We start from the raw sequence: 14,521 nt of genomic DNA, 5'->3' as shown, positions 1-14,521 counted from the left end.
ATAATGCCCTCTGCTGCTCCCAGGAATCAGCCTCCTGCTGGAGCTACTGGGCTGCACCAGGCAGGTACTGCTCCTGCCAAAGTCACCCTGGGCTGAGCACTGGCCATGCACCATGGTCACAAGGTTCTCTTGCAGGGCACTTTTTAGTTTTTGACAAGGAGAAATGAGCTGCACCTATTTTTAGGAAACCCAGTTCCGAATGTGGCATTTATTCTGTGGATACAAATATAGTGTTGGAACTGAAGTGATTGATGTTTTCCTGAGGTGGCACCAGGGTCATGGAAAGTTCCAGAATGAGTGTTTGTTGCCTGTTCCCTCCCTGCTGCTGCTCCTCCTCCTCTTCTCCCCTCCCCAAAAAGTCCTGGCATAAAGAGCAAAGAGCCCACCAGCATGTGAATTCACACCAAAGCCACCCCAGTCTGCACTGCCAGTGCCGAGCTGAACCAGAACCCAGCAGGGTCTGTTCCCAGCAGAGAGACCTTTTACCAAAGAAAGCTGTCATACAGATTCCTGACTTTTATAATTCTGGAAGTAGCGGGGACTGGAGACATGCCCAGTCATTTCAGACATGTCCTTAATCCATCTTCAGACAATTTTAGGCATTCAGTAGAAGAAGGCTATAAGTAGATGAGCACAAGAAGAGCCGAAGGTAGGAGGCTTGTGGATTGTGTTCTTTTATAAAATGGAGTCATTTCTGTTGTGTTACGTGTGAGTTACCTACTTGTGGAAGCAGTAATAGGATGTGCTGAAGGGCAGAGTTGGTGAGGGATTGGCTAAAAATGGGATTCAGCTGTTCTGACTTTTTCCCTAAGCACTAATTTAGCCCTTTTCTTGTCTGTGGGGGTATAACGATGATGTGGTTGATTTCTTATTAGGCATGAGGATGTATTGGTGTCAATATGGAATTTTTCAGGCTGCTTGTGTTTTGTGGGGAAAAAAACACCCCAAAACCCCCCAAAAAACAACAGCAACAATAAAACAACCCCAACTTGTTTGTGAAGAAAAACTTGTTTGTTTGGGTCAGGACCGTGAATCAAGTTTTATGTGAAATACGTGGCAGCGCTAGTTGTTGTCCTTACTTGATACCTTCTCCTTTATTGCAGGTTATGATGCATGATTATCACAGAAGAAATTCATGTCTATAGCTCATAAGGACTATATTACATCATCTTCAAGCCTGATAGTTTTGGAATCCATATTGCAGCTGCAAACACACGTCTGCTTTTGCATTTCCACAAACATCTTCCCTGTCAGGAGATCCTGAAACTCAAGTGCTCTGTTCTAACACAGTGATACCATTGGGCTGTTTTAAATTTACAATCATATATTTGCTTGGTAAGTTGTACCATTAATTGTGTATACAGTAGTTAATACTTCTGCTGAAATTATGTAAATTTAAAATCTTGGTGTCTTTTCTTTACTAAAACACAACAGATGGATGTTTGTAAGATTATTGTTGCCAGTTTAGGGTTGAATACTCGCAGTACTAAGTGAATTTAAAATAGATGGATTAACAGTAGAAGTATTTTGTGTGAGCTTTGGTATTTTCATTGCTGATTTTTGCAATCCACTACTTCTGGTTTGGAGTTTCCTTATTTAGTGTGATCTTCAGAATTTTCTTAAACTCGAGGTGGAAATAAAAATTGTTGCTAGTAACATTAATAGAATCCTACATTTACTCTAAGATTTTTAAGGTAACTGTACTTCTGTGTATGTTAGCAGCTCAAACTTAGAAATCTGTTTTTTTGTTTTAAATGACTATTTCAGATTTATTAGGTCGTGTAAGGGTGATAGTTAAGTGTTCTTAATTAGCTTCTTATTTGCAAAGTGCTTAACTAAATAAGAATCAATTAAAGGAGCTAAGAAATAGCTTCCAGATAAAAAAAATTAAAGTTTCCTGAAGTTATTTTTCCAGTCTTGGACTGATCTCCCTGAGGTGGTATCTTTGTATATGGCTGAGGTCTTCAAAGGAAGTTGTTCTGTCTTTGAGATGATTTAAAATACATGATTGTTGTTCAGAATTATTAAATTATGTCTGTTTTGTTGGTCATAATGTTTTCATGACTTCCAGCTGCTCTAAAATACTGAGTCATTACTCATAAAATTAAACAGAAAATGTTTATCTATTCTACTTCACAAGCTATTTTAAATTCTCAGTTCTTATTTTTTCAGTGTGGCTGGGTTTTGTGTCTGCAAAAAATACAGCTGGACCAGAGTGGTAGGGAGCAGAAAGTGGTGATGAATAATGATAGCTGGGGATGGATCTACCAACAAAGATCTTTAAGGAAGGGAATCCATGTAATCCAGTGATTCCCAGCTTGCTCCCACAGAGCTGGCACAGATTCAGCCTGTGGTTTTGAACCCAGTACCTGCTGAAGGGATGTGGCCTCAATCTCTGAAAATCATTAATTCATTAATCCATTAATGCCTGAGTGTTTGTTTGCAAACAGTGTTGCTAGTACTGCTGCACTGAGGCCAAATGCTGTGTGTGTAACCTTTGCCCATTGCATGTGCAGCCAGACCAACACCAAAATGATTCCCAACGGATATTTGATGTTTGAGGATGAGAACTTCATCGAGTCGTCTGTTGCCAAACTCAACGCCTTACGGAAGAGCGGTCAGTTCTGCGACGTCCGCCTCCAGGTACCTGTGCCCTGCCCCACTGGGGAGCCTGGGGGCATGTGGGGCTTACACCATGTGAAGCTGTTGCTTCACAGACTGGGGGATGTGAGATTTTAGAAGCTAATTTTTCTGAAAAATGCATACTTAAAAATATCCAAATGGGGTGCACTTGGAGAGAAGTGATGCTGACTTTCAGCTGGAGACTGTTGATTTGAAATATTGAATTGAACTGGGGCACTCACCTGAGTTGGCCTTCATGTTGTGAAAATACAAAGGTAATTACAAAAAATCCTCACCACCACATGGGCTTCTTGTTTTTGTTTGACATAAAGGTGTGTGGACACGAGATGCTGGCGCACCGAGCCGTGCTGGCATGCTGCAGCCCCTACCTGTTCGAAATCTTCAACACTGACAGCGACTGTCATGGAGTTTCCCATGTGAAATTTGATGATCTCAACCCAGAAGCTGTTGAAGTTCTGTTGAATTATGCCTATACTGCTCAGTAAGTAGTTCTCATGGTAACTAGAGAGAGGATAGACTTTGATTTGAAAAATCAGAATAATAAGAGGTAAATTTCTCTATTTAATAGGTTAAAAGCTGATAAAGAGCTGGTGAAAGATGTATACTCTGCAGCAAAGAAGTTGAAGATGGAGAGGGTTAAGCAGGTATGGTTCTCAGCTCTTCTGGAAGTCCTTTCTGCCTTCCCAGGCTGACAGCATTGCACCTTTTGGTGTTAGTGAGCCAAAACCTGATGCTTCTGTGGAAGAAGTGCCCAGCACAAAGGTGCTGTAGATGTTCCTTAGCACGGTACTGATTTGGTGCCAGCTGGAAGTGTTGCTTCCACTTGAACTGTCTAGGTGCCAGGGTGTTCCCTGAAGTTATGTTTTGTTACATGTGAGTTACCTACTTGTGGAAGCAATAATGATAATAGGATGTGCTGAAGGGCACAGTTGGTAAGGGATTGGCTAAAAACTGGATTCAGCTGTTCTACCTTTTTTCCTAAGCACTATGTAAGAAAAACAGCTTTAAATCTTGGCTGATTCCTTACCTTCATGTCTGTGGCAGTGCTGCTGTGCTTGGTTGTGTTGGGAGCATGAACAAACCTGTAAATCTGTCAGAAAAAGAGTAATTCACACCCTCCTGAACATAAATTTGGCACTGCTTGACTTTGGAAATACCCTTAGCTGCAGATAGAGGTACCCTTAAAAAGGGAATTGGGATCAATAGCTCACCTGACTGAGAAGCAGTTTTGAGTAGGTGTTCAGTAGAAAAGCATGGGGTCAATGCAGATGTCAGTAGCTTCCAAATGTGTCTTGAGTTGTTCATTTAAGATGTGCATACTCCTGTGGAAGGCAACATTCCCTTTACGGTGCTGGCCTGGGGATGACAGCAGAGTCGCTACTCTGCAGTTAGAAAACAGCTGCTGTCTGTTGGGATAGATAATTTAAATGTATAAAACCTGTCTGCTTGCATTGCCAGGTTTGTGGTGACTATTTGCTGTCCAAGATGGACGTGCAGAGCTGCATCTCGTACCGGAACTTCGCCAGCTGCATGGGAGACTCCCGGTTGTTGAACAAGATCGATGGCTACATTCAAGAACACCTTGTAGAGATTTCAGAACAGGAGGAGTTTCTCAAGCTCCCACGGTTAAAGGTTAGCTTCAGTTTGTAGAATTCCTTCTGGTACAGGATTTCCAAAAAGCAACCTGAGGAGCAACTAGGATTTCCTTCCCTTTTGAGGGCAGGAAAGCTTGGTGTACTGACTGCTGCCAGTAATGTGACAATTTTGGATCTGTGTCCTGTTCTTAGTGCTGTGAACCTTAACCGTAGAGAACATGTGCTGTCACCCTTTCCAGGTGTAAAAGGTGATTGTATTTAAATGTGCTTCTTAGTTCCTTAGGCTGAAAGCTCCTTGTGGTGTTTTCTGGCTCTGTGGTAGAGTGGAGAGAGTAAATTCCTAGAGAATTCCTAGAGAGTAAATAATCTTTTCTCTTCTCCCTTCTCCCTCAAGCTTGAAATAATGCTGGAAGACAATGTTGGCCTACCCAGCAATGGCAAATTGTACACAAAGGTAATCAACTGGGTACAGCGCAGCATCTGGGAGAATGGAGGCAACCTGGAAGATCTAATGGAAGAGGTTAGTCTTTAAGAAAATGGGATTTTGGGATTAATCATTTTTAAAAAGCCAATATGAAGGATGATCCCTTTTTTTTCTTTTTTTTTTCCCCCTTCACTTTTTTAACTGACCCTAAAGAATTTAAATTTTGCTGTAGGTACCCCTAAGCTGAGAAACTGGGGGGGTGTTCAGGTGAGCTGAATGCACTGTTCAGTCTGGTCTTCACTTTCCTTTTTGCTCCCCGTTGCTGTATAGTAGCCTGAGAGTGGCCTGTATCTGCTTTAGTTTGGGGAGGTGGTACTGAGACTTGCCATAGATTGGTGATGTTTTCCTTTGCAGGTTTTGCTTGTAAATGCACAGTAGGTAAAAGCTTCTAATGGTTGTTCCTCCCCATTGGTTTATCTCCCCATAGGTTTATTAACAAAACTAGGATACCAAGGCTGAAGAACCAAGAAGAGCCTCAAGTGTATTGACACGTACAGAAGCAGCAGTCCTGCCCCAGTGCTCCTAAGAAAATCCGCTGTGGGCAGAGAACGATCATGATGATTTAATGGTGTTTACTTACTCCTTTACAGGATGCATTATTTTCAAACTTGTGTGTTGTTAAATGGCTTTTCTCATGAATACTAATGGTAGATGTAGCCTGGGCAGTGTTTAATGGCAAAATTAGCGGGGAGATAAAATTTTTAATTGGCTCCAGCAAATGGATTTACCAAATCTTGTGAAATTCCTCAAAATTTTCAAAATCTGCCATTACAAGGACAAAAGATCCCCAGAAACACTTGTGTAGGCAAAAAGTACATGTTGATGCTGTCGTATAATCTCAAGTGTATATTTCCTCTTGGAGAAACTAATTTAAAACATCATGTTGAAATTAAGATGCGTTTCGTTGAAACAGCTGCATCTGGTTTCAGTGGTGGACAACAGTTTCTTCCAGAACTTAGATTTGTGTTGTCTTCCCTCATTCCCATACCTTTCTTTTAGAGTCTGTTGGCTTCTCTTGGCCTTTTTTGATGGAGATAAATATGTGTATTTTTCATAGCAGAAAACTTGTGTGAAGGGATAAGGAAAATGCTTGCATGAGACTGTGAATTTGTGTAACTCTGCAAATTAATGTGCCTTTTGCTTGTCTAATGTTTCTGTGCTGGGAAAACAGCAGAAGCCTATGGAAAATGAAGATTTCTCTCAAGCTGAGAAAGTAAGGAACCTTCACTCCCTATTTGAAGATTGCCACCATGACATCTGCTTCCTTTTAGTTTTGCCACTGTGCGAGCTTGAGATGAGCTGACGAGCAGTGTGGTGCCTGGGGTAATGTGCCTGTAGCTGAGGAGCACAGAGACAGCAGCCACATGGGTGTTCTGTTGTTGTTTTTGCAGGTGCAAACGCTGTACTACTCAGCTGATCACAAGCTGCTTGATGGAAATCTGCTAGATGGACAGGCTGAGGTGTATGGCAGTGATGATGACCACATTCAGTTTGTGCAGGTACCAATTGCAGACAGTCTCAGGTAACCCCAGGTAGACTGGAGCAGTTTACAGCACACCTGAAGTCCTGTGTTCTGCTGGCAGAGAAGGTAGCAGCAGGTGCTGTAGTGGAGAAATGCAGCAGGAGAAGGTGTCTGGCTGGGAGCTGCTGCAGGCCATGGTGTGCTCTCAGCTTCTGTCTCTTTGGCAGGCTGGGCTCACTCTCAGCCTTTGCACAACAGAGTGCTCTAATTCTGACTTCAGAATCAATCCTGGCTGTTAGAAGAAAGAAGAGGCAGACAAGAAGTCAGCTGAGACCTTGTAGAGTTCCCAGAGACTGTAGAGAAACACGGACTGCTTGGCTTGCAGTGGGGAATGTGTCTGGTAAATTTGGGCCCACAAAAAGATTCCAGATCCAAGTTCTAATCCTTCAGGTGCCAGCGTCCGCTTCTTTTGTTCAGCTGCACTGGTGATGTAGCTGCCAAATCTCTCTGATGCTTTGACTGAGTGCAAATCACTCCTGTGCTTTTTGAGAGGTCTTTTGTTATGGTTTTATTTTTTATTTCTCACCAGGTGTAATCCTTCTGAACTCCAGAAAACCACATGGCTTAGTACAAATGCAGGCTAAGATAGAAAGAATCAAAAAGGACTAACAGTTGTAAATTATCAGTTGCTTTATACAAGTGAACTTGGTTTAAATTTATGAATTTGAAGCAAATACATTGTAATATTTTATAACAGTGAAACATGTTCGTACAGAAAGTTTCCTTCATTAAATTCTTAGCTAATGTGTAAAACACTGTCCATCCCAGAATGTGGATTTTAGAAGTGAAATGAGAGGAAAAGGAAAAGCCAGCTAATTTTCCAGTTTGTTAATTGCTTTTAGAAAGCCTTCACAGGGTTCTCTACCTCTGGATACAATTTGTAATGCTTAGGAGCAGAGAGGTGAATGTTAGGAAAGTTCATTTTCAGAACTAAGACCAGGACTTCTCAACGTTTTTCCATAAATCCTTTCTAATAAGCAAAGTCACCAACTTCAGATGTCCTAAGCAGTTGAGGGAAGTAACACTAAAAATCCCCTACATGCCAGTCCTAGAAAAATTGTAACTTTTACATTTTTAAATTACAAAACTTTGTATTTTCTGTTGCTGTTGAGGCAATTTAAAGATAAGACCTTAAGTGGTTAATTGGATGAAGGTTCAGAAATAAAAAAAAGCTCTCTACAAGTGCACTGCTTGTCACGGTGAGCTGAGCTTAGCAATCCAGCTCCTCTGTGTGAGGTTATCTGAGTTAGGTGATGTGTTTCTGAAGTCTTGTGACAGTTTCCATGGAGATCAGGCTCCAGGGAACTGTGCAGGCATCGCAGACTTAGGACTGTGGTCATAAACTCTGCTGCTGAACAGTAACTTCCTATGCTTCAGGAAGAGCCTCAACAACCCAGCCAACTGTGCTGAAACTGGGAATTTTGAGGTTTTTCTTAATAGAGTAAAATAATGTGAGTTATAGTAGAAATTTAATTGGAGATGAAAAGAAAGCAGAAATCTCTTGTTAGCGGGAAGTATCAAGGGAGTAAAATCCAAGAAACAGCTAATCTGAGCACAGAGGGGAACTGAGGTGAAATTAGTTTTGTCTTCAGGGAATGAAGAGAATAGTATATTCATTTCCAAACAGCTTTATATAATTAACTCAGGTTCCAGAAGCAGAGCTTGGGAGTGAGGCTCCTGTGTGGTAGCTCAGTTCTTTACAGCTGCGTGTAGCTCTTTCCTTATATTTGTAAATCCTGCTAGAAATGCACACTCACTTCAGGGATTTGCTGTCCAGCACCAGCAGTATAAAGCTGCAGTCACAGGATAAAGTGAGTTCCAGGAGAAAAGTGTAGGGTGGTTTTTGGCCACTGTTGCTGGGCAGGCAAGATGTTCTGCTGAAAAATATAGGTGTGCTATAAATGCTGCTCTGCGGAGGTGGTAGACAAGTGTGCTCTGGAGTAGCTATGCAGTGTCTCAGAGAAGCAGAGGTAGAAGGAGCTGTAGTCTGTGGCTAGGTTTCTGTAGCTGCCTTTTGATTTTGCAGAAGAGGCCACCACGTGAGAATGATCACAAGCAGATCAGTAGCAGCTCCTCTGGAAGTCTTTCTCCAAATGCTACTGTTCAGAGTCCTAAACACGAGTGGAAAATCATTGCTTCAGAGAAGACTTCGAGTGAGTAACAGGGGCAGGGGTTGTCTAACAGATGTGTCTCCTCTTGGGTACCTGCCACCTACTGCTCCCTGGGGATTTCCTTCACATCTCTGAGGAATGCTGACGTGTTTCTTCTTACTGATGATACAAGTCAAGTAATACCTGAGCTAAACTGGGATGACATACATTTCAGTTCCTTATCAACTAAGTCCATGGTGTGTCATCATTTTCCCAGAAAATCCTAAGGAGACAGTCCATAGTTAATTAACAGAGCTGTTTGCTCGGTGTGTGCAAGGAGACTCCCAGCACATGTTTAAGTTGCTGTCGTATGTTGTTCAAGCACTCTTTTAGTGTCTAAAGCATAGTTGTAAATAATTACTAACACTTTTGGAACCAGTAACCTGAAAAAACGAAGTTTCCGTGCTGCTGAGGGGAGTGGCACAACCAGCAGAGCCCATTTGGCATCCAGCTCAGTGCCCCTTCCCGTGGCACCGTGCTGAGGGTGGCGGTGTGCTGTCCCCACAGGTAACACGTACCTGTGCCTGGCTGTGCTGGACGGGGTGCTGTGTGTGATCTTCCTGCACGGCCGCAACAGCCCCCAGAGCTCCCCCTCGAGCACCCCGCGGCTGCTGAAGAGCCTGAGCTTCGAGCTGCAGCCCAGCGACCTCATCGAGAAGCCCATGTCCCCCATGCAGTACGCGCGCTCGGGGCTGGGCACGGCCGAGCTCAACGGCAAGCTCATTGCTGCGGGTGAGCCAGGGCAAAGGTGCCGGGCCAGGGCTGGGCTGGTGCGTCTGGATGCAGGGCCAGTAACCTCTCGCTTGCAGGGGGCTACAACAGGGAGGAGTGCCTGCGCACCGTGGAGTGCTACGACCCCGAGAAGGACACCTGGACGTTCATCGCACCCATGAGGACGCCGAGGGCCCGGTTCCAGATGGCTGTGCTGATGGTGTGTGGGGTGGGAAACAAGCCCGCACCTGGGCTGAGCTGAACAGGGCACACTGAATGGGATGGCTCTAGAAGTTGTTTCTCTGTATTTCCGTGGTTATCCAAGTGCTCACGAGCTGACTGGTGTGCTGAGAGGTGACGGGTGTTGGTTTGTTCTCTCAGGGGCAGCTGTATGTCGTGGGTGGGTCAAACGGCCACTCGGATGACTTGAGCTGCGGAGAGATGTACGAGCCCGAGATTGATGACTGGACCCCTGTTCCCGAGCTGCGGACCAACCGCTGCAACGCAGGTGAGGCTTCTGCGCTGCCTGGACTGCGGGGTGGAGACTCGGCCACTTCTTACTCACTTGCCATTCTGTCCTGTATCTACAGGAGTGTGTGCCCTGAACGGAAAGCTGTACATTGTGGGTGGTTCTGATCCCTATGGCCAGAAAGGACTGAAGAACTGTGATGTGTTTGATCCCGTAACAAAGGCTTGGACGAGCTGTGCTCCCCTTAACATCCGTAAGTTCGTTGGGGAGCTGGGCAGGGATGGGGGGAAAAGGGCAACTGCAGAACTGCACCAAACCAAAAACTACAAAAACCAAAACTGCCCCTTTGAGTTGCTGGTGCTGGTGGCTGACTGTGCTGGCTTTGGTTGCAGGGAGGCACCAGTCGGCCGTGTGTGAGCTGGGGGGGTACCTGTACATCATCGGCGGGGCCGAGTCGTGGAACTGCCTCAACAGCGTGGAGCGCTACAACCCCGAGAACAACACCTGGACCCTGATGGCGCCCATGAACGTGGCACGGCGCGGCGCCGGCGCGGCTGTCCGTGACGGTAGGGCTGGGGCTGCTGCCTCGGGGCCTTTCATGTCTGCTCTGATGCGAGGAGAATACAAAGCTGTGCTCCTTTCTGGGCAGGAAACAATACAGTAGGAGCCTGGTTAAATGCCCAGTTTCAATTAAAAAGAAAAACCTCTTGGTTTTGGGGCATTCACTGCACCTCTTTCTTCTGAAAGTGTCACTGTGCAGCTTCTAGAGCTGCACCTGTTTGAATTTGGACTTTGCTCTTACTCTGACTCAAATTCCTGGGCAGGAGACCCAAAGCAGATCGCTCCTGTAAGTGCAGACCTTGACCAGGCCAAGGTCTGTGACAACACCTGGGTCCCTTGGGGCTTTGTTGAGCCTCCTGCTGGGAGCACAGGGCCAGCTGGTGCTGAGCGGTGAGCGTGGCTCTCTTTCCTCACACAGGGAAGCTCTTTGTGGCTGGAGGATTTGACGGCACGCACGCGGTGAACTGCGTGGAGATGTACGACCCTGCCAGGAACGAGTGGAAGATGATGGGCAGCATGACCACGCCCAGGAGCAACGCTGGCATCACCACCGTGGCCAACACCATTTATGCAGTGGGGGGCTTTGATGGCAACGAGTTCTTGAACACACTTGAGGTCTACAATCCAGAGTCAAACGAGTGGAGCCCCTACACCAAAATTTACAAGTTTTAAGTGAATTAAATTCCCTTTTCAAACTAACAGGCTTAGTGATGTAATTGTGTTTCAGTTAGAGGTACACCTGTGAATAGGGGTGGGGAGGGCATAGATGTTGCCAACAGCAACACAGAGCTTTTGCATATTGCATATTAACGTGCTGTATATATTTGTTTTGGAAAAAATATTGAGATGAAGGGGTTTTTTGTGTATTTTAGAACTTTAAAGGTTTTGGTTTTAAGATTTTGACGATAATGCAAGAGAAACTAGACTGGGCATATCATTTCAAGAGCTTCCCCCAGTATTTGTCACTTTGCACACTGGATGACTTCTTGGAGGTGTGTTCTTGGGGCAGGAAGGGTAAAATTTCTGGGGGATAATGTTTTTTTCTTTCATCAGGCCTTGGTTTCCTTCAGTAACTGGAACAATCTGTAACAAGAAGCCTTATTTAAATAGATATAATGGCTATTTTTTTTATTAAAAAAAGCTGACATGCCTCTGCTAATACCTTATCTTTTACAATTGCCTTTTTATAACAGTTTTTATATACTCAGCAGAGTATTTTGTCTGTTGAAATGCAAATGGCAGATAAATGGTTATTGAAACAGAGAGAGCCTTGGAGTTTCTAGAGCCCGAGTGGGACAGTGGATTGCCCCCACAGGTGAGCTGCTGCCTCTGCTGCAATAGTGTGAGTTAGTCTGCACCACCTTCCTTAGAGCTGCATAGTGTTTCTGGATATGACACACCCAGACTTTCTAGGGTGGGAAAAGGATTCTGGCTCCAAGTGTTTTGAGGAGAATGCAGAGCATGCTTTCTGTACAGCAGTTTTGTTACTCTGGGTGAGCTGATCTTTGTACAACAATAACAGTTCGGGGAGGGGGGTTCTCATGGGTTTTAAACTCTTGCCAGCTGGCAAAGAAAATGTGTTGTAGTACCTGTCTTAAGTTTATTTTTCTAATATTACCAGCTGGAAGTGTGATAGAACACAAATAACTTGATTTTGTATGTGCTCATAGTCCTGTTTTAGTTCACTTTCTCTGTTCCTATGGATCAAACATTGGGGTGGGATGACTTGGTGTCTAATGTGTAGCGCTGCACATCTAACTCTGGGTGCCAAAACTAGCACTGACTGCTTGCTGCTGCTGCAAACACATTAAAGGTACCTTTTGGGAAACCCTTGCACCACAGGCGTGCCCTGCCCTGGCTGTGTGTCTTTTTCTTCAAGGAGGTGGTGTCCAAAGAGATACAGAAAGTGACATTTCTGATGGGTGTAGGCAGGGAGAGCTAGAAAGAGGAACAGAAGACTCATCTTCTACAACAGCCCTTCCCAGCCAGCATGTGCTGCAGCTGCCCCCATCAGCACCTTTGAGCCAACATCCCCACCCCACTCCCAGGGCTGGAAAAACCCCCATGGGAACAGCCCTGCACAGTCACTGTGCTCCAACAGGAATTCCACCCCGCTCCCTGGCAGGACTGTGCTGCACTTGAATCCACAGGGACTGGGCAGAGCCACTCAGAATTAACCACTGGTTTATGTAACAATAAATTACATTTTTACAATCAAGAATTTACAAATACATCCAAAAGTTAATATGAAAATAGACACTTCAGAACTTTGCCAGTCAGCTCATCTGTACAAATACATACAAGAAGAGGTAGCATTAAAGGCCTTAGAAAATGGCTTTTGGAAAGTTTCATGGACTTAAAGCAGTTCTGGAAAGCAACCAGCAGTGCAGCCACAGAGGGATGTCACCTGGAGAGCAGGGAGGACCCAGGCCCACCTTCCTGAAGGATGTGGCAGGAGCTGGATGAGGAGTTTCCCCGGGACCACTGCTAGCAGCTTTCCACTGTATGAATATAAAATGCCTGCTTAAACAAAGGAACCCTCTGAAAAGGGGTATGGGACAAACACTTGTGTGAGGGTGGGGGGTCTGTTTTGTCTTTAAGGAAAAACAGGCATCAATCTGCTCCTTTGCCCATTCTACATCCTCCCTGAAGCCTTCACTGCACAGGACACACACGGTGTGTGTCTGTGGGTCAGTCCTTCATTCCTGGCCTTGCACTCAGCTACTTCCTACCCTCGGGTCACACAACAGATTCCTTTCTCTCATTTGTGACTTGTAAACTACCAGCAAAACAAACAGAGAGGTTTTCCTATCCAACCATTAACAGCTCAGCTCCTGACAGGAATGCTGGATGCTCAGAGCAGCACAGCACAGCTGCTGCATCCCAAAGCAGCCCTGCTTCTCCTGGCTATCCATGCCTATCCAGCAGCACTCTCACTCAAGACAGAACATTCTAGTAGTGAATAGAATTCTCAGCAGAAATCCCAACATTTAATATCCACGTGAAACTGTGTTTTCCCTTCAACTCCAAGCCCAACCAGCACCTTCGAGAAGAAAAGCCGGCAGGGTTTTGGCTCCTCCAGCACTTCCCTTTTCCTCTCCTCTCCCTGAGGAGGCGGAGCTGAGCCCGGGTCAGAGCCAGCCCCGGCTCTCGGCCTCCCTGTGCACGGACGCCTGGCACTGCTCCAGCGTCTGCTCCAGCTGTGCCAGCTGGCAGCAGCCCACTTCCAGCCTCTCCCTGGGAGACAGGAGAGAAAGGTTAGCAGGACACAGCAGAACAGCAATCTTTACAAATACTCCTTAAATTTTCAAGGACGTTTCCATCAAGCTCAAGCAGCCGCAGTGACTTTTGCACTACAGCTGCTACATCGGAGGGTTTCAGGTGAGCTCCTTGCAACAGCCAACCCACAGCTGCCACAGGCAGAGCCCCTGTTCCCTTCTAGGGCAGGTAAAGGGGACCAATTGTCAGGAGAGGTCACTGACATCAACCTCCTGCAGAGATCTGGGATTCTGGAAGGTTCATAGCCTGTACTCACACTCAAAATAAGGATCTGGATGCACCCCCTTACAACTTAGACCCTTTCAAAAGAGTAATCTCAACCTGATCACATATAAACATGCCCTAACTTAGGTTTCCAAAAGATTCTTTCTCAAAAGACCATTTAAAAGCTGCTCCTCAAAAAAGGAAGAAAACCCCAATCACCAAGTTCCCCAAGCACAGCCTGAGGGCTGCCAGGAAGTCTCCAAAGCACCTGCTTTACTCTGCTGAGCCCAAATTCCCACACACTGTTTTCTTTATGCCTGTATCAATACAGGTCTAGAGCCATCACCTTGTGGGAGTGAAGAATTTCCACACATTGTTTTCTTTATGCCTGTATCAATACAGGTCTAGAGCCATCAACCTGTGGGAGTGAAGCTTTTAAACTGTTTTTTATTACTGATATAAATATTGAATGTCTCCCTCCCTGAATAACTTTGTCTCCTGATCTTGCAATCTGCACATTGAACTTCACAGAAGATTCAGGGACCCAGAATGAATCCAGGCAAAGGGAAGCTTTTTAGAGTAATTCACCCTCCAGCCTTTCACTCAGCTGATCCTGGCCAGTGACAGCTCATTCATATCCCTACAACAGCAAAATCCAGTTACCTGCCCGTTATTAGCCAGCTCAGAATTATTAAAAATCCATGATGGCATTTTAGAAACCTCCCAGAGCCTGCATTCACAAGCTTTCAGTGACACAAATTCATAAAGAAATGAGCCAGAAATCACTGGCAGAGGAGAGAGGGCTCAACACCTCACCTCCAACAGCTGAAAATCTCCATGTAAGCACTGATGTTTCAAGTCCAATTTATTTTCTGACCTCATCTGCTCTGTGTTAATCAGGCA

General features: G+C 45.1%; 2 protein-coding genes across 2 annotated transcripts in view; one reads left to right on the top strand and one right to left on the bottom strand.

Moving 5' to 3' along the window:
- Positions 1-1,082: 1,082 nt before the first annotated feature.
- IVNS1ABP (influenza virus NS1A binding protein) lies at positions 1,083-11,978 on the top strand. Its single transcript, XM_005423742.2, has 14 exons — positions 1,083-1,335; positions 2,517-2,643; positions 2,955-3,124; positions 3,212-3,287; positions 4,102-4,275; positions 4,633-4,758; positions 6,114-6,221; positions 8,271-8,397; positions 8,902-9,126; positions 9,204-9,325; positions 9,487-9,613; positions 9,696-9,827; positions 9,967-10,140; positions 10,554-11,978. Exons 2-14 carry the CDS (start codon positions 2,533-2,535, stop codon positions 10,805-10,807), a joined length of 1,926 nt encoding a protein of 641 aa, XP_005423799.1. The 5' UTR covers positions 1,083-1,335; positions 2,517-2,532; the 3' UTR covers positions 10,808-11,978.
- Positions 11,979-12,302: 324 nt separating this feature from the next.
- Positions 12,303-14,521, bottom strand: part of SWT1 (SWT1 RNA endoribonuclease homolog) — a 23,643-nt gene continuing 21,424 nt past the window's right edge. Inside the window, exon 18 of the mRNA XM_005423741.2 lies at positions 12,303-13,372. Coding sequence (XP_005423798.1) covers positions 13,267-13,372 — 106 coding nt within the window. The 3' untranslated portion in view covers positions 12,303-13,266. The remainder of the gene's footprint in view (positions 13,373-14,521) is intronic.

Source organism: Geospiza fortis, unplaced genomic scaffold (genome assembly GCF_000277835.1).
Source record: "Geospiza fortis unplaced genomic scaffold, GeoFor_1.0 scaffold229, whole genome shotgun sequence".
Lineage (NCBI taxonomy): Eukaryota > Metazoa > Chordata > Aves > Passeriformes > Thraupidae > Geospiza > Geospiza fortis.
The sequence above is the reverse complement of the archived record's forward strand: the minus strand, read 5'-3'. Positions and strand labels throughout refer to the sequence as shown.

Bases quoted from the DNA above. Each gene is read 5' to 3' on its own strand.
- IVNS1ABP (XM_005423742.2), top strand. From the start codon at position 2,533: ATGATTCCCAACGGATATTTGATGTTTGAGGATGAGAACTTCATCGAG. The intron at 8,398-8,901 runs GTGAGTAACAGG...CTGTCCCCACAG, and splicing joins TGCTTCAGAGAAGACTTCGA to GTAACACGTACCTGTGCCTG. The intron at 10,141-10,553 runs GTAGGGCTGGGG...TTCCTCACACAG, and splicing joins CGGCGCGGCTGTCCGTGACG to GGAAGCTCTTTGTGGCTGGA.